At 42.5% G+C, this 21,985-nt stretch overlaps 1 protein-coding gene across 1 annotated transcript in view; it reads left to right on the forward strand.

The window, feature by feature from the left end:
• The window catches only part of LATS2 (large tumor suppressor kinase 2), a 46,938-nt gene extending 30,500 nt beyond the window's left edge, over positions 1-16,438 (forward strand). The window contains exons 3-8 of the mRNA XM_058846706.1: positions 5,897-6,029; positions 7,938-9,475; positions 12,209-12,791; positions 13,406-13,588; positions 14,783-14,889; positions 15,639-16,438. Of these exons, the coding sequence (XP_058702689.1) occupies positions 5,897-6,029; positions 7,938-9,475; positions 12,209-12,791; positions 13,406-13,588; positions 14,783-14,889; positions 15,639-16,133 (3,039 nt within the window). The 3' untranslated portion in view covers positions 16,134-16,438. The remainder of the gene's footprint in view (positions 1-5,896; positions 6,030-7,937; positions 9,476-12,208; positions 12,792-13,405; positions 13,589-14,782; positions 14,890-15,638) is intronic.
• The last annotated feature ends 5,547 nt before the right edge of the window (positions 16,439-21,985 follow it).

A 21,985-nucleotide genomic window follows, 5' to 3' on the forward strand; every position in this document is an offset into this window, starting at 1 on the left:
ATGTGATTTAATTTAGTGAGTCTTATATTTTGTCATGTGTCTGTATTCATTTTCTGAATGCCCAGTTTTATGTATTACAGTGTGTCTCCTCTGCATACTTTCACCCCTGGTAAGCCTGGTATGAAGGGGGGAAAAAAGGAAGAAAGCACTCTGACAATGTGAGTTGGGAATGCACAGTCAGTACAAAGCAGAGCTAGGGCATCCAGCTAAAGTAATGGATGACCTTCAGAGATGGAATGGTAGCAGAACTGAAAATAATTCAGGAGCACAAAAGGTAGAAATGCTGGAAGCAAAAACTGAAAGCCAGGATTAAAGCCCCAAGTGACTTTACCACAAGGATAACTTTTCCACCGCTGTTGGCTGGCACATCATCAAGAGTGGTGTGTGCAGCTCTTATCAAAATCATGTCCCAGTCTGATCTTTCATGATACAGAGATGGGCTACTACACCAAGAAAGGGAACAAAAATCCCATTTGAAAAAAAGAAAACAAGTTCAGCTCTGGAGGTCAAGCTGCAAGAATCTGTTAGGATGAAGGAGGCTCACTGTGTAGGTAACAGCAGAACTGCTGTGAAGAGACAAAACTGAAATCAGAGGTAATAAACTGACCCTTCATAAACTAGGCTGAGAGGGAGGTTTATTACTGCCTAAACAGGATAGCTTTGGAGGAGTTTGTAACAGGAACAGTGGGGGCAGAAAACCCTTAACTAATCATGGGGTAGATGCCCATTAGGTTCTGAATGGGTCACATGATTTCAGAATGGAATAAGTGATGCTGCAGCGCTCGGTAGGTTTCTACCTCTGCTAATTTCCTCCTGATTTTTGATGCACTAAAACTGAAAGGCACTAATGATACTCAGGATAATGCCTTAATTATGTAGCTAGAATATTTTAATCAAGGTTATGGTAGACATGGGAATTTATGTGCAAAATTTAGCCCCTGATGTTAGCAACCTGAAAACAGGCAAAACAAAAGTAAAGTACAAAATTGGATGAAGTGTCCAACTAGAGAATTACAGAGAGAATATTGAAAAATAGGTTTCTCTGTTCTGTGGGGCTGCAGCAGTTCTGATAGGGTACATTGTACACATTGTTTCCTGAACTGCTTGGGTTTTGCGTGTTTAAAATCATGAATGAAAAATCCTACAATGGGGGGCTATCACAGAAAGGCTTGTAATCAATGCTGGATCATCTCTTTTGGCATGAGCTTTATTTTTTGCCCTTCTGCAGGGAACCTGTATCTGTTTCCTGCATCTGTCACCCATCCTTTTTAGTGAATAGAAAGCAAGTAATTAATTTTTGTTGTTGTTAGCAATTAATTACCCTTGCCAAATTTTGGAGGACCTATTGTCTCCTTCAGACACAATGTTCTTGGGAAAAAGTCTTACTTATTGTAACCTCTTGTGCAATCTTCACTTGGATGATAAATACATCTTGGCAACGAGGAGCTTTCTGAATGAAAAATGTTGCTGGACAACCCTGTAGTACAGCAAGAACGCAAACCTCTGCCAATGCTGGTGGAGTGCAGCCAGGCGGGAGGGTAAAATGGGGAAAGCCTTTCACACTGCCTGCAGAGCACAGAGATGAAGTCTTTATATGCACACATCCAAATATCTGTTTACTGTCAAACAAGGATTTTTCCTATTGAGCATCTGAGCATAAAGGTGGCCTTCCTTCTAGCAAAATCTTGAAATCTGTTGGAAAGCTGCCATCTGCCAGTGCAAGACTGAGGAAGTAGCAGAGAGCACGTGGACCACGCAGCAGTCAGGATTTGGTAGGCCACTGTAGGAATTAGCTGGGAAACTCCACTCTCACAGTTTTTTTTATTTGAGTCCACAAATCTGGGATCCTGCAGTTTCCTCAGCCTGTTTTGTGGTTCATGGGCTGACTTTGGTTTTCCATTAGATCTGTCCAGAACCATAGCTGACCACTGAAACCTCATTTTAATATTGCAGCTGTTACATTCATTACACTGTTGTTAAGTGCACGTTTGTTGGTAAATGCACATTTTGTAAATGTACATTCCCCCCTGTAGCTCTGCACTTCTACTTTTTCTGGTTGGTTTTTTCATCAGTACTTAGTGAGTGATGTCTAGAAGCAAAAAGGTGCATAATAGCCCTGCACAGAGAGATGTTTGAATCTTCCAAAGGGAGGGAACATAGAGAATGAGTTGGGAGTTCTCTGTTCTCTTGTGGTTTCTGTGCACACTGCCAGTGGCTGGTGTTTCTCCGTAGGCCTGGCAGCTGCTGTGGGGCAGCAGAGCACAGCCAGCAGCCAAGTTTCTCAATCCATACTGTGGCTGACAGCACTTGGCCTCGTGAAAAGGAAACAATCTGAAGCAGAGGGTCTGATGCAGTGTACCTTGCAGTTAATGGAAATCTTTGTTGACCTCAGTGGGAGCTGGACTTGATCCTGTGCCTACTTGAGTGTTTTGGCGTTGGCTACAGCTCCAAGTGGCTTTTTTTCCCCTGGCTCGTTTCTGATTCCTTTTTTTTCCTTCTCTTTCTAAAGTGTACTTACCTTCGAGTGGTGTAAAATCAAGACAGCTCCATCCATGTCACTGTAGCTGGGCACTTTTATCCTCACCCAGTGTCTGTCCTTGTTTCCTCAGCCCTTCTACTGTCTATGTATTGATTTGCAAGATTTTGGCATTGATTTCCCTCTTTTTTGAGCCATTCTGCTGCTTCTCACAAATACCTTCCATCTCACTTAAGCCTCTGCTCTCCAACAAGTGTAATTGTTTAATCCATCTTCTGCCCTTCTTCCTCAACTTCAAAACACTCCATATATTGTTTTCTGGCAAATGCAGCCCAGGCCCCATCCCCAGCTGCCAGCAGAGAGTCAGCTTCCCCTTCAGCAGGCTCCTGGAGGCCAGCCCTTGGCTGCCTCATGCCAGCCATGCTCCCTTGCTCGGCAGAGCTCATCTCTGTGTTACACATCGGAAGGAGAAGGCCACCGTGCCTCAGGAGCCAGCAGCCCACCTCAGGCAGAGCACACTCTCTGTGATCCTCAGCCACACATCAGGATGTCTTCTGTCCCTAAGGAAAAGGTGTTGGAAGCAATGGAGCTCTTTTCAGAGGACTGCCAGAGAGAGCTGCGGGCATGGACAGTGGCAATGGGAAAAATGATGCAGAGGAGGACAAAGGCTAGCTGCAACACTGCTGCAGCTTCTTGTTGCCCTCCACTCTCCTTGAGTATCACATGCCCCCAGAGGGATTTGTCTCCTGGGTGGAGAATTATGATTAATTGCAATTTGCCTCTGAGGAAAATATTTTTCCTTTTGTATGTGCATTTTTGGATTTTTTTATTTTTTCGGTTGCTCTCCATTTGCTTGGAGATGATGTGAGGTTTTTTGTGCATTAGTATCAGAAACTGAGGATATTGTGTAAGATGCTGTACAGGAGAAGAATCAAAAATCAAAAGAAAGGGGTTCTTTTGAGCCACAAAAAAACTTACTTCATTTTTTCCAGCAGTAATGTAAATGCTGAACAAACAGGTGTGCAATGAGGAAACACTTTAGAGGGTGGGAGCTGACCTAATGAAAGATGAGAAGTGGGGAGCTGGAGCACGGGGCTGCTGTTGCACTGGGGGCTTGTAAGGCTGAGATTGCCACTGACACACCTGCTGATCCCAAGCTCTTGCTGGCCTCTTATGTTATCCGGCTGTGCACAGTGGAACGTGTTGTGCCTGTTCCCTCACATTATTCCCATGAAGTTTAAATATGAATCCCCTAAACTATGCTGAAGGTAGAAGATGCAGCTTCAGGAAGGCCAGTGCCATTTTTACTCTGCTTTACAGACACAGGCAATGGCAAAAGATGAGAAAGTTACAGTATGCTTTCAGAGATAATATCACTATGGTGGTGATAAAAATTTCTCCTATTTTGGCCCCTTTGAATTGTTTACAGCCAGCACAGATCAGAGAGGGAGAAATGGACCGTGTGGGCTGCTTTGTTAATCATTAATACAATTGTTACCCAACATCCAAACCAGCCCAAATGTGCTTATAGAGAACATTTAATTTAGGAAACTAGGACTTGTGACCTAAGGCTAGATCCAACTGCTGTAAATGGGACAGAGTATATGTTAGCAGCAATTTGAAACAGGGCTGTAAAGCCCAGAGTCCCTGGATGATGAGAATGGTGAGCACTAGGATGTGACTTTGCTAATACTTTAGAAATGTATCCACAAGAAGAAGAAAGAGGAAAAAACATTGTAGGAAATTCTTTCCTTCATACATAATATTTTTCTGTTGATTTAAAATTGCCCTTAGTAATGTGTTGATGCCAGTAAAGTAATTCAGCTATAGGAAAAATGAAACCAACTCCTGCCTTTCTATGAATTATGAGTCATAAATTGTATGGAAAATATTCAGCTTGCTATAGCTATTCCACAAGTAGAATCTCTGACTAATGAAGAAACTGCTGCCATTTTGGGGGCAGTAGGAGGGGTCTGAGTTAAGCAAAATAAGATGTTAAGTGCCAGCATGTGTCTCTGTGCTAAGTGTGAATTGGTGTCATCTGAGATGGGCCTCCCTTGCTAAATAAACAATTAGCGGGTATTTGACTCGTACTTGCCCTTCGGTGCAGCCAAGCTGCCCTTTGCTCCAACTGGAGTTCCCGAATGCCAGCCAGTGCCCAGAACTGACCCGTGGGAGAGCCATGCACCAGTGCCAACCCAGCTGCCACATCTGCAACCAGTCAGCCAGGCCAGAGAGACACAACCTCCATCTGATTCAGTGCTCAGTGGGCAGGCTGCAGTGACAGAATCCCCCTAAAAATAGCAGTAAAGTGGCAAGAGAACAGGATACTGACATTTGCAGGCAAATCCTTGGTGGTGGCATTCCTTTCATTCAGCTTCAGCCATCTAAGAGCTGGGAGTTCAGTTCAAGTTAGTTCTCTAATCGTGTGTTACTAAGGTTTATCTCCTTTTTTATCTATTTTATGAATTGCCTTTTGGAGGTGATTACAGAAAGGTCCTACTTTTGAGTTAGGTATCCAACTTTTGATGGGTGAAGTTCTGTGAGTTCAATTCAGCATTAAAGCTCTGGATTTCAGTTTCTCCATCATTTTAGAAAAGACCACGCAGCCTCATGAGGATTTGTGAATTTTGCTTTGCAACCATACGGTGCTAGAGTCACTGAAAGGTGTTTAATATACCTGAGCTATAACTAAAAGTATAAACAAACTGCAAGGAGCTGTAGAGCAGGAGTAGCTAACCATGGTTGTGTTTGAAGTTTAGCTGGAGCATTCATATTTGCCCCAGTTTTAGTTTTCAGGCTGTGTGTCTGGCACCCATACTAACTTCTCAGTGATGGACACGTGCCCAATAAAATACATCTCAAAAGACTGACAGTGTAGCTTTCAGTTTGGGATGCCCAGTCATTTTCCAAACAAATAGTGGATGATGTCCCAGATGTATTGAAAACAGCATTTTTTCTTTCTTATTGACTCTAGTAAACGGAAATCAACCCCTGCCTAATTAGCTTCTCTATGGTATTTGTGAAAGGGTAAAGTTTTTACTGTGTTCAGGTGTGACTGAAATGCTCTCAGATACTAACAGCTAAATTTTCATTTCATCCAGTGTGAAACTATGCTGCCTTTTCCATACTTGATTCAAAGACTGTTTTAAGGGCTCTCTTAGTACTCATTTTAATTTGAGGCTTCTTTAATTGCCAGAATCTGGGTAGGTTGTGCGTTTTGTTATTTTCTTCTTGTAATTTTTGAGTTGGTAAGGCATACAAATGCTTTCAAAATACCAAGTCCATTTGGCTTCAGGCAGCTGTGGTCTGGTATTTAAAATGTTCCTACTAATGTAAGAACACTTACTGCTTTCCAGCTTGCAGTCTACTGCTTGGGGTTTGTCAGAACGTGTTTCAATTCTTGTTTGCTTTGTACAGGAGATGGCTGTCCGAGCACTGAAGCAGACAGGGAGCAGAAGTATTGAGGCAGCCCTGGAGTACATCAGTAAGATGAGCTACTTGGATCCTAGAAATGAACAGATAGTACGTGTAATTAAGCAAACTTCACCAGGTGAGCATGTTGGTTTGGTTTTTTTTTAAATTGTGTTCTTCTTTCTTGCAATAAGGTAGTTTTTAATGTAGGGTCATTGATGGAGGGAAGTGTTGGACAGCAGTGTTCCACAGCAGTTTTGTTGGAGATGGTGAAGTGAACCTGGCCTTGCAAAGTGAAGTGAACCTGCTTCCAAAGAGCTGCCTGTGTACACATTCAAAGTCCACCTTCTTAAACAGAAATCTGTTGTTCAAATCCAAATATTCCCCCATTGGACCAGAACAGACTTACTGGTATACAAATCTAGGGGGTGGACTTTGTCTCTTGACAATCTCTTGACATCAAGATTATTTGCACAGCTGAATTATGTGTCCCAAAAAAGGACAGTTATTGCTGCTACTTTGTTTTGTGGCCTCTGATAAGGGAAAGCAAAGTCAGGTTGCCCCCAAGGCTCCACATGAATCCTGCTGATAGAGATGACAAATGGGTCTTATGACTGCCTCCCACTTCCAGGTCAGAGTAGCCACTTTTCAGGATGCTTTGGATTGCCACAGCCTCATCAGTGCACCGCACTGTGTCTCAGCAGATGAGCTGTCAGAGGTGGTGTTGTAATAACAGCCTCACTAATGCTGGCCTTGTGTTATCACAGGAGAAAGTGCTGCCAATTATAGAGTTCATTTTAAAGATCTCTGATCATTTGTCCAACCTCATTCCATTTCAAAACATTGCATTCTTTATGGTGTTGTTTAGTGTGGTGCACACCCTCAGTGTGCAGAGAGTATGCAGTAACCTGTCTTAATACCATGCACATCCCTGTGTGTCTGTACGCAGCAGGGTTTGTGTGTCAAGGTCAGGAGTCAGCAGCTGTGCTCAGGTGTGCTGCATCTGGCCCAGCTGGGACATGCTATACTGCAAAAAGGTTGTAATCCACTCTTCAAGTCTGTTAGTTCAATATGACTATTCTTAAAGGCTTTGTGAAGTTGGGATTTTAAAAGGAAATTGTTTATGCATAAATGGCCAAGGTCCTGTGATTTGTGAGATCTAAAGAGCCAGAAGTGGAACAAAAACGTAACAACAGCACAGAGTCTGCCGTTGTCTTTTTAGCACAGCCAGTGCTTTATACACCTGCAATTTGTCCTTAGATCAAAGAACTGATGAAAAGTGCCATTAACACTTCCACTGTAGGAATGCTGCTATCTTGTCTCTGCACATTCTTCAAGCTAAGATTAATATGTTGACACCCTGAAAGATTTTCCTTCCCAACAGATGGAAGATGAGTAATATGAGGGGATATTCTGTGTCTAACACATTGGAAGGAATACAGGACAAACTGTATGATGCCTTTGTTTAAATGAAGGAGAAGGAAAGAAGGATTTTTGAGAATGATGGAAGAGAGAGAGATGTAAACGGAAAACCAGTGTGAGCAGGTGGCTCACTGTGCAGAAGATGGACTATGTGATGGCCTAGTAGTTTATGGCAATGTTGGCTTTAAGTTATATAGAAAGTCCTTCCAGAAGCCTTTTTCCTCCCATTGTTGTACTTAACATTCTGCTCTGTAGCTTCCTCCTGTCTGAGAGCAATGACTGCTAATCCTGGTCCAGCTTTAAGAAACAGGCTGTTGAGTAGTCTGATGAGTTCATAGTTAGGGAATTTGTGCTTCTATTTTCATGATTTGATAGGACTCCCTGATGATTCCTGGCACAAGCATTATTGTGAGCCAGTAGCTCATTATCAGTAGGAATACTTGGCATCTATAATTTTAAATGTTCAGCATACTTAATTTAGATTTTGAAAGGTATTTTTGTAACACATACTCCCTGAGCAGTGTGCATGTGTGTGTGTGTATGTATGTATAGATGCATGAGTAATACAAAGTGATTGGTTCACCTGAATTGTTTGCTAATGTTCTTCTGTGTTCTTTTTATAAAGGAAAGGGTATTGTGCCAAATAATGTAACCCGCAGGCCAAGCTTTGAAGGATCAAATGAATCTTTTCCGTCCTACCATCAGATCGGTAATGCAGCCTATGAAGGGACAGGCTTTGGAGCAGAAGGTGCAAATATGCTTACTGAGGTTCCAAGGCCATACATGGACTATTTAATCTCTACTTCTCAGTCTTCAGCTATGACTGCTCCTGTACAGCGACCCTCTGGAGTAGGCACTCACAGCACACCAGCGAGCCATCAGCAGAAAGCATACCCTGCAAGTATGGAGTCTTCTGTGATTAATTATCCAGTGGCTAATCACAGCAGTCAGGCCTTGCAGCTGCAGGCGTCCCATGGCTGCAACAGCCAACACTACAGCAGGCAGCACATGATGGTGCAGGGGGAACCTATGGGATATGGTGTTCAGCGGAGTCCATCCTTCCAAAACAAGATGCAGCAGGAGGGGGGATATGCCAGTCTCCCAAATAAAGGGGGAGTTGTGCAGAACAATACTGGTCATGCATTTCAGCAGGCACCAGCAAGCCTGTATATCTCACATTCTCATCACAAACAGACAAGTCCTTCTTCTCATCAAATGCATGTAATATCCAGAGGTCCAGCCTTTGCTAATGATTTTTCAGACAGTCCACCACAAAATTTATTAACTCCGTCTAGAAATAGCCTAAACATGGACATCTATGACATGAATAATCCTCAAGTTCAGCAGTGGCAGGCAGCAACACCATCACGCAGAGATTCTTTACAAAACCCAGGAATAGAAACATCTCCACGGCAACATGTATCCTTCAGACCTGATGCCGCTGTGCCGAGCAGAACAAACTCCTTCAACAACCACCAGCAACAGCCGCAAGTGACGGTGTCTATGAGACAGGCTCCTCCAGGAAAACCCGATCCTTCCATTACGTCTCCAAACACAATCACGGCAGTCACATCTGCTCACATCCTCCAGCCAGTGAAGAGCATGCGAGTGATGAGACCTGAGCCTCAGACTGCTGTGGGACCTTCCCATCCTGGGTGGTTGCCTGCACAGGCACCGGCTGTGGATGGCTTGGAGATCATGGAGCAGCACGTGCCACCGCCTGGAGCAGCTAATGCCTACCAGCTAGACGTGGATTATGGTAACCAGGAACTGCGGTGTCCACCCCCACCCTATCCCAAGCATTTGTTACTTCCTGGCACCTCTGAGCAGTTCGATATCAACTGCTTGTGCATGGGCGTGGAGCAGACTTTGCGTGTGGTTCCCAGTTCAACAAGCAACAAGGCTGAAGAGAGCAGTGAGCGAAATGATAAAGGCAGCAAGAACGCTAAAGCTGAAAAACCAAGCAAAGATAAAAAGCAAATTCAGACGTCTCCGGTGCCTGTGCGAAAAAATGGCAAAGATGAGGAAAAGCGAGAATCCCGAATAAAGAGCTACTCACCTTTTGCCTTCAAGTTCTACATGGAGCAACATGTAGAGAACGTCATAAAGACCTACCAGCAGAAAATTAACAGACGGTTACAATTGGAGCAAGAAATGGCAAAAGTAATTCTTGTTTTGTTATAACAAAATCTAATAGGGTCAAATTGATTATTGCTATATTTAATTTGTAAAAAAAAATTGTAAAGGTAGAATCCACTGAAGTAGTAGGTATAAGACACCTCCCTATATCAGGCTATATCCACTTAGAAGTGTGGATGCAGGTCTGAGAGGCTGTTTGAAAATCCTGAGATGTGAAATTATATTTCTTCGTACCAGAAAAGTAAAATGAAGCAAAAACCCCTCCATATTATAGGTAATAACTTAGAAGGCAGGCTTGAGGCTGAGATAATTCTGGCAATACTTTGCCAGCTCTTGCAAAATTCTTTGCTCTAGTTCTTCCTCACTGGTCCATGGTTGCTGTTCATTCACCAAAGCCATGGTTCAGCTTGGCAGTCACTGTGCCATATTTTCAGATGACTGTAATAGTTGACTGAAAGTTGTCTGTTGAACACATGTAAGTAATAATGTCATGCAAATAACCATACTGGACCAGCTTGAACTGATTTTGGGACCATTGCCAGAACTTGTTCTAGAGGCAGGTGTCAGGGAGGTGGATTTTGCGTGATAGAACTCCTTTCATGCCTAACTGTAGCTCTCGAATCTAAGCTGACTCTCTGATAGTGCTGCTTAAAACAAAGCTGCCAAGCTCTGATGGTTGGTCTGCCAGTAGTGTTTTAATTTTCACTTGTGGAAGAGGAAGAGGGGTTTTTTTTCCCTTCCCAGGCATGACTGGAATATGGCTAGTCTGCTTTTGTATTAAAGGATAAGCTCTAAGGAAAGCTGTTATTAACACATAATGGGTAATAATTAACTATCCAATCTTCCCTAGCACAGTCAGTTTCCAGAGTCAATTGATTCTATGCTCACATTCCACCAGAAAATGCAGGAGTTTGTTTGTCAAGGTTAGAATTAAAAGAATATTCTTGGAAAATCTCTTGAAACGTTGGCATTTTATTGACAGCTAATAGTTTTGTCCTCACTGCAAGTACAGGTTGTATTGTATTGCTTGAGTTTAGTGAATATTTTCCTGAGACTGAGATAGGGAATGATCTCTAGAGAGGTATGTCTGCATCTAATTGTGCTAGTTCTTCTCTTCTGACTCTTCAGCTTTCCCTCGTTGGAGATAATTCAAGTATCAAGAAAAACAACTCCTTCCCCTAGAAACCTTATCACTCACTGAAAATACACATGCAGAAGGTTTTGGCTATCTTAATACTGCATTATTCTAGAATTAGCAAGAACAGAGCACACTCATTATTTTACCCTAAAAATAAGTATTTCCTTTATTATGGATTGATGTAGTTATCTTTCATTTTAAAAACAGTATTTCTTGTTTTGATTTGGCTGTTTCCTTCAGTCTGAAACTTCATCCTACCTGTTGTGCAAGTTTCTGTAGACTTCCCCAATCCTTTATTCATACAGATTTAATTTTTATACCATGGGGATCTCATTGCATCATCTGGCTGCCTACATTCATCTTTAGATACCTAGACTACAGATGTGAAATTAAATCAGCCTGAGCAGCAGCCCTGTGGGTGTATGCTTGGGTTTCTAACCTGCTAATCAGTCAGCTTCAGCCCCCTCCACCCTCCCAATGGCCCCTTCTCACCACGCACTGGTCTTTCTCTCCAAAGTAGTGTAGTTGATGCCAGTTAATTCAGCATTTTGGAACTGGGGTGTTCCAGCAGAGAGAAAAGAGTATGCTGCAGGAAGTGAGTTGTCAGAGCAGCCTGGGGATAAGCCATGAGGTTTCTGCTGGTGGAGGCCACCAGTGGTTCTCAGCAGAGCGCCAGACACTGAAGTTGGCAGAGCTGGCACACTGTAAGCTCTGTCTAGAAAGGTGGGGAAAATCTGGTTGGATTTTCTCTCTTCTCTCTTTTCCTGTGGGAAGAAACCTGTGGGAGGTTTCTTCCCACAGCCCCGTGAAATGTTACTTGCAGTTACTGGGAGGCTCTCAGGAGATAGGAGGTGGACAAGCCACCTGTTCTACAGCTTGGGTGCAGAGGGAAAATAATACATATAGGAGAGACTAGGACCAGGGTCTGGGCTGCAGTGGCTGAGGAGAGACAAGACCTGAGGATTTTATGTACATATCTTGGGAGGGGGAAAAGAGAAGTTTATAGAAGAGATGCTCAGGAGATCTAAAAACCTTGAGGGTAGAGGTTGTATACAGCAGAGGAAGAAACACAATTTCTAAAGAAGGTTCCAAGGCACTTGGGACTATGTAGGTCAAAACCAGCTTTTTAATTACAACACAAACCAAACAGCACCCAAGGTAGGAACTGTTAGTGTGAGTTGCCCTGGGGAAACATTCGTGAACAAAGTGAACTGCTGCATGTAGGTTTAAGTTTCAGTTTAAATTAAGCTGGGCTTAAGTGCACATATATATAGTGGAGTCCGGTGGCAATGTGCACATTTGAAAGGTGTAAACCATGGTTTGTTATGTTGTAGGCCCCTCTCTGACAATATTGCCCCATGCCTTCTAGTTCAGCCAAAAGAGACAGGCATACCAATCTCAGATATTGCAAATTCAGGCAACAAGTTTGGGCACAGTGAGTTTGCCCTTTTTTCAGAAATACCTCAACAGACAGACGAGAGAGTATATCCCTCATGAATACATCTTTTCTGGTTCTTGGTTAATTTCTCTGAGAAATGTGTTTTGGGAATGCTAATTTATTTTTCTCTTGCTATGAATATAACAGTACTAGCTCTTGTGGTTTGCTTTCCTTTGTAAAGGCAGGCCTCTGCGAAGCAGAACAGGAACAAATGAGGAAAATTCTCTACCAGAAGGAGTCCAACTACAACAGACTTAAAAGGGCCAAAATGGACAAATCTATGTTTGTGAAAATCAAGACTCTGGGTATTGGTGCATTTGGAGAAGTATGCCTGGCCTGCAAAGTGGACACCCATGCCCTATATGCCATGAAGACTCTGCGAAAGAAAGATGTGCTGAACCGGAATCAGGTGGCTCACGTCAAAGCAGAGAGGGACATACTTGCTGAGGCAGACAATGAGTGGGTGGTTAAACTCTATTATTCCTTCCAAGATAAAGACAATTTGTACTTTGTGATGGACTACATCCCTGGTGGGGATATGATGAGCCTGCTGATTCGGATGGAGGTCTTCCCAGAGCGTCTGGCTAGATTTTATATTGCAGAGCTCACTTTGGCCATAGAGAGTGTGCACAAAATGGGATTTATTCATCGAGACATCAAGCCTGACAACATTCTGATAGACCTCGATGGGCATATCAAACTGACTGACTTTGGACTGTGTACTGGATTCAGGTGGACTCACAATTCAAAATACTATCAGAAAGGTAATATCTTTACCCTTTTTCTAGGATGGTATTGTGTTACTTGTTTTGAAACAAGCACTTCTTGGCAGAAACACCAGATCAGGAAACTGGACAGTCAGTGGCAATATAATGTGTCTGTCTCTCTCTGACTCACTCAATTAGCTTGTTTCCAGTCCTTTTGTTTCCAATACTGTTCAAAACCCTGTCAGTAATGTGGCTATCCACTGCAGCAGCAGTAATTTTTCTGTTGGTACTGGTTTGGAGGGTCTCTTGTGGTGGTGAAATGATTTAATCACAGATTTGGAGTAGTCCATATGTCTCCTGCATGTGCTATTGAGTACTGATGTCTGTTGGCAAAAAGGTCATAAACAATTGGTGTAGTTAACTATACTCCACAGTTCTGTGTCTCCCCTATGGAACTATACTTCCTTGTGCTGAGACAGAGACATTTTGTTGGCCTTTTTGTATGGAAAACCAATTGTGAATGGGAGGGCATTAAAAAATACCTTGGGTTTAAAGTTTAAATGCTGTTCTTCACTGAGAGTAGGAGATGTCTCTGGATCTGGGTAAATACTTCTCTCTTTGTGTGTTGAGTTTTATGACCATGAATGTGAACTTTCTCTGCCATTTGAAAGGGAGCCATACCAGACAAGACAGCATGGAGCCAAGTGATCTTTGGGATGATGTGTCCAACTGTCGATGTGGAGATAGGCTGAAGACATTGGAACAAAGAGCTAAGAAGCAGCACCAGAGATGTCTGGCCCACTCTTTAGTTGGAACCCCTAATTACATTGCTCCTGAAGTCCTGCTTCGTAAAGGTAGGTAAACCTATATTTTATTCCTGTTTCACTACTTTTTTTTTTTTTTCCCCTTGAATAAGCTTGCTGCGTTGGAAGATTGTCATTCTGAAGGCGACAAACACTTAGCTCAGATTAAGGAAAACTCCTCATGCTCCAGTGTTTAGCATCACTTCACTGACACTGGGGGTGGCCACACTTCGTTTGTGTAATGTCCACATTCTGAGGCCTTCGAGTGAGGCTGCTAATAAATGTACTGGATCATTTTAATGGTGATATTTTTCAAGTATAAAGCAAATTATCTGTGCTCATGGAGAGCAACTCTGACCCCTATCAATTTTCCACAGACCAGTGAGTAGACAGCTGATAGTTCTGGATCACTGATTCAGATAGGCCACTTAAGTGTGGATGATGTAAACTTGTGGAAATACGGCCTCCGCATTCCCAGCTGTAACCTGTAGAATCCAACAGAAAGTTTTCCACAATTTAGTCTGGAACCCTGCATTCAAAAGCTTAGCTTGAGGAATTTGGACAGTGCTTGGTGACTATCCATGCAGAGCTGACATGGTCACTGTAGTAAGGAGATTAGGTGTTTAGAGTTGTCTGCAAGCTGGATCCTAAGCCTAATCTTCTCTACCAGATTTCACATTGGATCCTACGTCATTTGATGACACAAATTCCATTGAAATCAGTGCTTTAATCTTTTTTTTTTTAAGATCTTAAACATATACCTTATTGGTCTTGTCGTAGCAATTAAGTGATTGAAGCTGTTCCTTCACTTGAGACTTGCTCAGAAAGTTGTCCGTGGCTTTCTTCTGTCTGTAGAGCCAGGCTGTGTCTTTCAGCACCTTTTCAAAGTTGTGGAGTCACCTCCACTGAACCTAGGGTGGACATCAGTTGCTAAACATTTTTGTTATTCTTTGAGGTGCAATTTGTGCTGTGTAGCTGTGGGACTGGGCACAAAAAAAAACCTCCTTCGTTCTTTCTAATGATAATTCTATGATTCACTTTTGTTGAGAATTTATTCATAATGGTTCAAGGACAACAGGATTAGATCTAACAGCAGTAGAATTTAGGTCAGCAAGCAGAAGTCACAAACCTTTTGTCTGAGAAAAGGCAGAAGCTTGTGCTGTGTGTTTTAATAATTAATTGCAAGTAGCTCTATACACATTCTCCTTGGCTAGTGGAGGTCAACCTTTTTGACTTGCCTTTCAGGATACACTCAGCTCTGTGACTGGTGGAGTGTTGGTGTGATCCTCTTTGAGATGTTAGTGGGACAGCCTCCTTTCCTGGCTCCTACACCCACAGAAACCCAGCTGAAGGTAAGTTGATGCGAAGTTCCAGTCTGTGATAGCAAAATTTTAACCTTTCCCTTCCCTTCTCTTCCACGTACAGGCCTATTCCCCTTTCTCTTACTGGAAAAAGGACTAATGGTTAAAAAAGCCTGATTTTAAATAGTTCTGTGCAAGCACATATTCTTTGCCAGTGAATAAAGTCACTGAATATCAGACTAGAGCTGAGTTTTCCAACTGCAGAGATAGATATTAGCTTTATGAGTCTTCTCAACAGAATTGTGATTTCTCAAGCACAAGTTCATCCATTTAAATTCCTTAGGGTGCCTATTAATACCTGATATGCCAGTAACAATTGCAGTTGGCAATATGAGTGTTTCAAAGTTGAGCAATGATAATTCTTCATTAGAAGGGATCTGTCTCTTGACCACTTTTCCTAGTTTACATTTTGGAGACAAAGAGAAATAATTCTTTGAAGTCATTCCACAAAATCACGTGTAAACTGAGTATGTTCTCAAATCTGACTATGGGAACATTCAGGAAGGAATTTTCCTTTTTAAAAAATGCAATTGTTCCTTTTGTCTAGCCAACAATGTTTTTCTGGTTCATTAGAGTAATTACTAACAGGAAATGCAATCTAGCAATTGGGTTCTTAAAGCTGTGAACTATGCAGACTGTGAGACAACTTGTTGCGTGTGCACTCCTGTACAGTTCATGTTGGCCATTGGAAGAGTTCTGTTTCCTGATCAGAAGTTCCTTAATACCTTTGTTACCTGCAGGTGATAAATTGGGAAAGCACACTGCACATTCCCTCACAGGTCAAGCTGAGCCCTGAGGCAACTGATCTGATCACAAAGCTCTGCTGTGCTGCTGAGGACAGGCTTGGAAGAAATGGAGCAGATGATATTAAAGCCCATTCTTTCTTTCACTCTATGGACTTCTCTACTGATATCCGTAGACAGCCAGCTCCCTATGTTCCAAAGATCAGCCATCCAATGGACACTTCAAATTTTGATCCAGTTGAAGAAGAAAGTCCTTGGAATGATGCTAGTGGTGACAGCACCAGGACCTGGGATCCACTAGCCTCTTCCAACAGCAAGCACACAGAACATGCTTTTTATGAGTTTACTTTCCGAAGATTCTTTGATGACAACGGGTATCCGTTCAGGTATCCCAAACCTTCTGGAATGGAAGTTTGCCAGTCTGAGAAGTCTGATGTAGAAGACAAAGGTGTGGTGGATCAGACTGGAGCTTGTCAGCCTGTATATGTGTAAATTATTGTATAGAGTACTCCAGATAAGACTAATCTCAAATCCAATAGGGCCTTTAACTGATCCTTTAGGATCTGATCCTGCAACTCTTGTGAAGGTGTATCTTCAGCTGAGGCTGGAGACATCCTGGGGAGTAAAAAAAACTTGCAGAACCAGGTCCTAAACATGGCACTCTTGAAAGTTCAGGTCAGTTCTACTGTAAATAACTTTGTTCATAATTACACTTGAAATCCTGGTCTTCACCAAAATCTGCAAGGCCAGCAGTCTGTCATTTCTAGGCCTATTTTTATTTGAGGTCAGTGTCCCCCTTACTCAGATTAACACTTACAGACTTCTGCAACTGTCAGCGTTATTTTTTAAATGAATAAAGAGCACTTATATTTTGTTTATAGCAGGGTTTTTTTTCCTACTAAATTATAGGGATTAACTTTGACAAATCATGCTGCTGTTCTTCTTTTCTACATTTTTATTTTATCCATAGCACTTACTTCACATTTAGGAAGATGCATAAAGCTGAAGAACGTGATGAAAGGTCTCTGTGCAATAATGTAAGAAAGAAAGAAAAAAAAAAAAAAAGAAGAAAAATGAAAAAAAAAGAAAACTGCTCTCTAATTTTCTAAATTTACTGATGCCATTGTATTCACATCGTGATTTTTATTATATGTATTTTCCACATTTCAAAATTGTGACATAACCTTAAAGCTGCTTTATTTCCTTCTGCTTATTGGAGTGTAATAGAAAGCGTGAGCAAGTGGCAACTTGGGTGTGATTTCGTTGTCTAGTGTGTGAAGAATGTTGCATGAGCAGTGTTTTTCTATTTGAAATGGCCTTTTCTTGCCATTCACAGGCAGGTCCTGTGGATTCATTTTTCTAAGGGTCTAAAATTAGACCATTTTAAACCGTGTGTTGATAATGTGTTGTGTGGATGGTTTCCTCTTATGATTGTATCCAATATTAATTTTGTAAAACAGATTGCAAAGGTTATACCTGAGTAGTGATGCCGTGGTCTGATGTAATAGACAGTTCTAGCAAGCACATGTCATGGGCACACACGTTTCCCCACTGAGGATCAGCAGCCAGAACATTACGACAGAGCAGATTTGTGGGGAGAGCCTGGATGGGGCAGGCTCAGGCAGGGAGCAGTACAGAGGCCGTGGCTCAGGCAGGGAGCAGCACAGAGGCCGTGGCTCAGGCAGGGAGCAGCACAGAGGCCGTGGCTCAGGCTGGCAGAGGCAGCACAGCGTCCAGACTGGAGCATCTCCCAACACGGGGCTCCTGTAACGCGTCGAGGCCTTGCCTGCAGCTCCACAGACACCTATGGAACCTGGAGGTATGTGGCTTTCCAGACATCAGACCCCACATGTAACTGGCTGTGTATCCCTTTAGGATCCTAGTGTTTTAGGCACTGACATTGGAAAATGTTGGCATTTTTGGTAGGTCATTCTGTCCCATCGTCTAGAGGTTAAAATGTTGCTGTGGCGGAGCACAATAGGCCTTTATTTCTGTCAAATTATAGGCATACTTTGAAATATCAGTTCTTAACTATGTTAAAATATGAATTTTTATTGTATGTATACGTGAGAATTATTCAAGATGATATCAGAATACTAAAGATAATTAAGCCATACATATTTGCATATATATTATATATAACTAAATAAGTAAACACACACAAAAATCCGTAATTCAGATTAGTGTAACAGTCCTATTTAAAGTGATTGACCTAATAACATTTGAGGAAAACACTCCTTTAATGTGTTTTTGCTTTGTTTTTATTTTTAAATCTGGAGCTTCATTATTTTTTCTGTATATTATTCGACATATTATTCCTTAATGTTTTAGCATATCCTATCCTATCCATTGTTTAGATATCTAAGCAAAAACATATGAATTCATCAGCCTAAACTAAACAAAAATGATTGTGTATTTGTTTACATTTGTATGAAAGGAATGTTCTGAGGTATGCAGTGCTTGTGTTGTGACAGTTCATGTAAGATTCAGTATTACTGCTTTTTTATATAGTAATGCCATTTTTTTGTTATTTACATCTATCTGACATTCTTTCATGTGGTAGGTTCTTTCTCAGGAACTCAGTTTAACTGTTATTTATTGATATATCATTGCCTTTGAAAGCTTCTACTGGCAGAATTTATTAAAAATCTGAATCAAAATTTACAATGTGTTATGCGTTATTCAGTCCTCCTTCAAGACAGAGGTTTCAGTGGGTTTCTTTTTGTAATGTTATTGATGAAGTTGAGCTGCAAACATAAGATCCAAATCTCATCTCTCCTGCAGCATTTGATGTGGAATCTCCAGGTACCTTCAGACAATTCCTTCTGTCCTCACAGCCCTTAAGAATAAGGAGCAGGATTCCAGGTGAAACTTGGAGTGACCAGGTCAGTGGATGGAACAGATATGGAATGGAATAGATAAAGCTGAGCACAGTCACTTTCTATGCAGTGGTGGTGCTGTCAGGGCAGCCACAACCCTGGCTTGCTCCCTTTGGCTGTTGCCTCTGATTAATTTCTAAAATGTAAATAATTCACCTGCACATACAGAATCTCTGCAACTAAGCAAAACAAGAGAAACCAGCCCAGAAGTAAACAGGTCCTTTCACCATTACTGATTTACAATCTGTGCTGCAGGGAACAGAAGCCAACTCCCCTTTCATCTAAAGAAGAACTGATTTGAAAAACTGATCTTTCAAGTTTATCAGGCACTGTCTGTAAAAGCCTCTCATCCTTTGCAGACATTTCAGAGATAAACAGAAACTTGGGAGTAAATTTTATGAAATTTGGACAGGTAAACCTTGTGCCACGTCCTGAGGCTAGCTCTAATTCTTGTTTCTGCTGAACTTCTTGCAAAATCAAGTATCTTCTTTTCAAAGGTTATAAAAAACTCAGGTTTGGTATTAAATACCTCTTCCTTAAAAACAAACAAAGCAAACAAAAAAAATCCCAAACCCAGATAACTTTATAAAAAACCAGAAAACTGTATTGCCCAGCTACCAGGAACAGAAAGGAGCCTCTTCAAACCTTTCACACCCCATCTCATCCTTCACACCCCATCTCATCTGTACTCTTCAGCAGGGCCAGATTTGCTGAGCAGCAGCAACAATTCTTGAGAAACAAATTATTCCTAGTTGGATGCAAAAGAACTGGCAGTGGAAGTTATAACCAGGTGCCTAGCTTGAGCAACATGAAAGCTAAATGAGGGAGAGAAGCATTTGACTTTTAAATGGAAATGGAAGAATGAGGCTATGCAGGAAGCAGGCGATAGCCTGGAACTGGATGGAAAATTGGTCTCATGGGCACAAGAAAATTCTTTTCCCTGTAATTTTTGAGGTATGAAATAACTGCTTTAAAAGCTTTCCTAGAGAAATTGCAATGAGATGAGGAATTTAGAACATATAATTTGGTGTGATCCCAAAATGCAGAAACATTGGCACAAAATGGCAACTGTTACTAAATTTATTATTTGACTTAAAAATAATAAATCTTTCCCACAGGAAATAATCTTAGGAATAGATAATGTAGAAATAGCAACCATTAAAAGACACACACATACACACACACACACACCCCCCCCAAAAAAATGTAAAAATGTTTTTCCTGGCAGAGAACTCTGCTGCAGCAAAGAGCATGGAAACTGTGCCTACTTCGTGTTTCTGTTGTGAGCAGTGAATGAACAGTGGGCAGCTTTTTGTAAAAATGGAGTCCTGGGTTCCATCTTACCAAAACAAACTGAGGATCTGATCCATAAAGGTGGGGTCACCTTCTGCAAATGCAGCAGTAGCTCCAGGCCTTGCAGAAGAAACTGGGGGCTGGTGACATGGACAACAGAAATTTGAACAAACTGATGGATGCACTGACTTTCAGCTCTGATGGTTTCAAAAGTGCCTTTACTTCACTGTGAGATGAAAAATACCTGTGACAGCACCTATTATTTTCTAATGTGTGGAGAAAGCGGGGCTTCATGAAGCAGGCCTTGGATCATCTTAAGTGTTTCTCAGATTTCAGTGGGGCTCAAAAAATAGAGTTAAGGCACACCCCATCTCGTGCCCATGACCAAGAAAGCCCCAGGTACTTAGCTGTTGTAAGAAATGGGGAAATTGAATGTGTAGGAAGTACGTGTAGGCCAAGGGAGATAGCTGATCCTGTTAATCCATGAGTGGCAGCCAGGAAAAAGACTTTAAAGGTGGTCCAACCTTGCTGCAGCATGCAGTGGTTACCCCATGGGTGTGCACATGCAATGAGTGAACATTCTTGGCACCTCCTGTCGGTCTCACCCTTGTTGGGAGCACAGCAGCCTTCCCAGGGAGTTCTGCTGGACAGGAGTCGTGCTGCACATGTCCTTGCAGTGAGCCAGGCCTGCAGCTTTGGGTGCTGCTGTACAGGGAAGGGAGGCTGCATTGCTGCCCCACTCTCCTACCGCCTCCGTCCCTGGGCTGCTGTAGAGCAAAGTGGAGCAACAGCTCACCCCAATGCTGCTGGTTTTCCTAGCCAAGCACCACAAAGGAGCTCATCATGTGCCACAAAGTGTGGCCACAGATGGAAAGCTTTCCCCTAAGCTCCTGGCTGTTCCTATGAAGGCCACATCAACTGTCAGAAATATGCTTGCCGTAAGTTATAGTGCTTTTTTAATTCCTGCTTTTATGCTGTTGGGTAGTTATGGGTGAGGATTTTTCCTTTCTCTTTTCAAGGCAACTGTGGGCCACATAATTCTGCTCTTTTCCAAAGGGAGCTCTGATAGCTTTCTGTGGCCAGAGGGGAAACTGAACTAGAAAGGAGAATGATCTGCAGGGCACTCAGTAACATGGCAAAGTTAACCCACTAAAGTGGGTTATCTTTAGTAGTGCAAAGTCTGAAAATGAAATCACTGCTCCTGAGGGCAGCCTCTCCTCAGCCTCTCGTGGTGGCCTCATGCTCTGCTGAGTTACTGTGTCTTCTTGACAGCTGCTTTCCATAGCATTGGTCATTCTTGGCCTCAATAGCAGCAGCAAGCTCAGCTCAGCAACTGCCTGTGGCTTTTCCTGGTCTGATGCCAATTTCAAAGCAGTTAAGTTCACTAAAAAGAGACCTGATCGTGCTCAATAGTACAGCCAGCAAAAAGGAAAGGAGGGAACACACATTTACCTTTTATGTGTCTAGCTTTGCTACTGGGACCTTGGCACAAGGACAAAAGTGTGCATTGGCATTCTTGTGAAAGGCTCAGTTGTCCAATACTTCACAGGTATGTTCTCCAGCTACTTATATGTTTGGGTTTGCCTCAGCATTGAAGGATGGGTAAGAGGTTTTCTAGGCATGAAATCTAACAGGTAAGAAAAGTCAAAATTCAGCTTCAAAAGCACCTGTGTAGAGTGTGGTTTACCCTGATGTTATGACAGAACTCCAACAAAAGGAAGGAAGGCTTTTTTATAGGAGGACCTCACTTGGGTGGAAATCAGGAAGACTGCAGATACCCAAGCTGACCAGGGACTGGCAGGAAGAGCAGTGGGTATCAAGGCTGGCTTGACAGATGGATCTGCTTTGGCTGGGGCCAGGGATGAGCAGACAATAGAAGCATAGAAATGCCACAGTTGGCAGAGACTTCTGGAGATCTGCAGTCCGAGCCTCACCGTGGGCTGCAGCCTGCACTGCGGCTGGCCAGCCAGACTTTTGTCCAGAAAGGCCTCCAGAGATGACACATCCTCCCCAGCACAAGGGCCTGAGGCTGAGCAGAACAGAAGATGGCTATCGCCAACCAGATCTGCGGCTCCCCAAGCCCTTGGGAGTCTGGCTGTGGGGGTTCTGTGATTGTTCTTGGCATCGTGGCCCTGCAAAGAAGCTTCATATCACCACTGAGTGTTGTACCAC

This window comes from Poecile atricapillus, chromosome 1, assembly GCF_030490865.1.
Source record: "Poecile atricapillus isolate bPoeAtr1 chromosome 1, bPoeAtr1.hap1, whole genome shotgun sequence".
NCBI classification, from domain to species: domain Eukaryota; kingdom Metazoa; phylum Chordata; class Aves; order Passeriformes; family Paridae; genus Poecile; species Poecile atricapillus.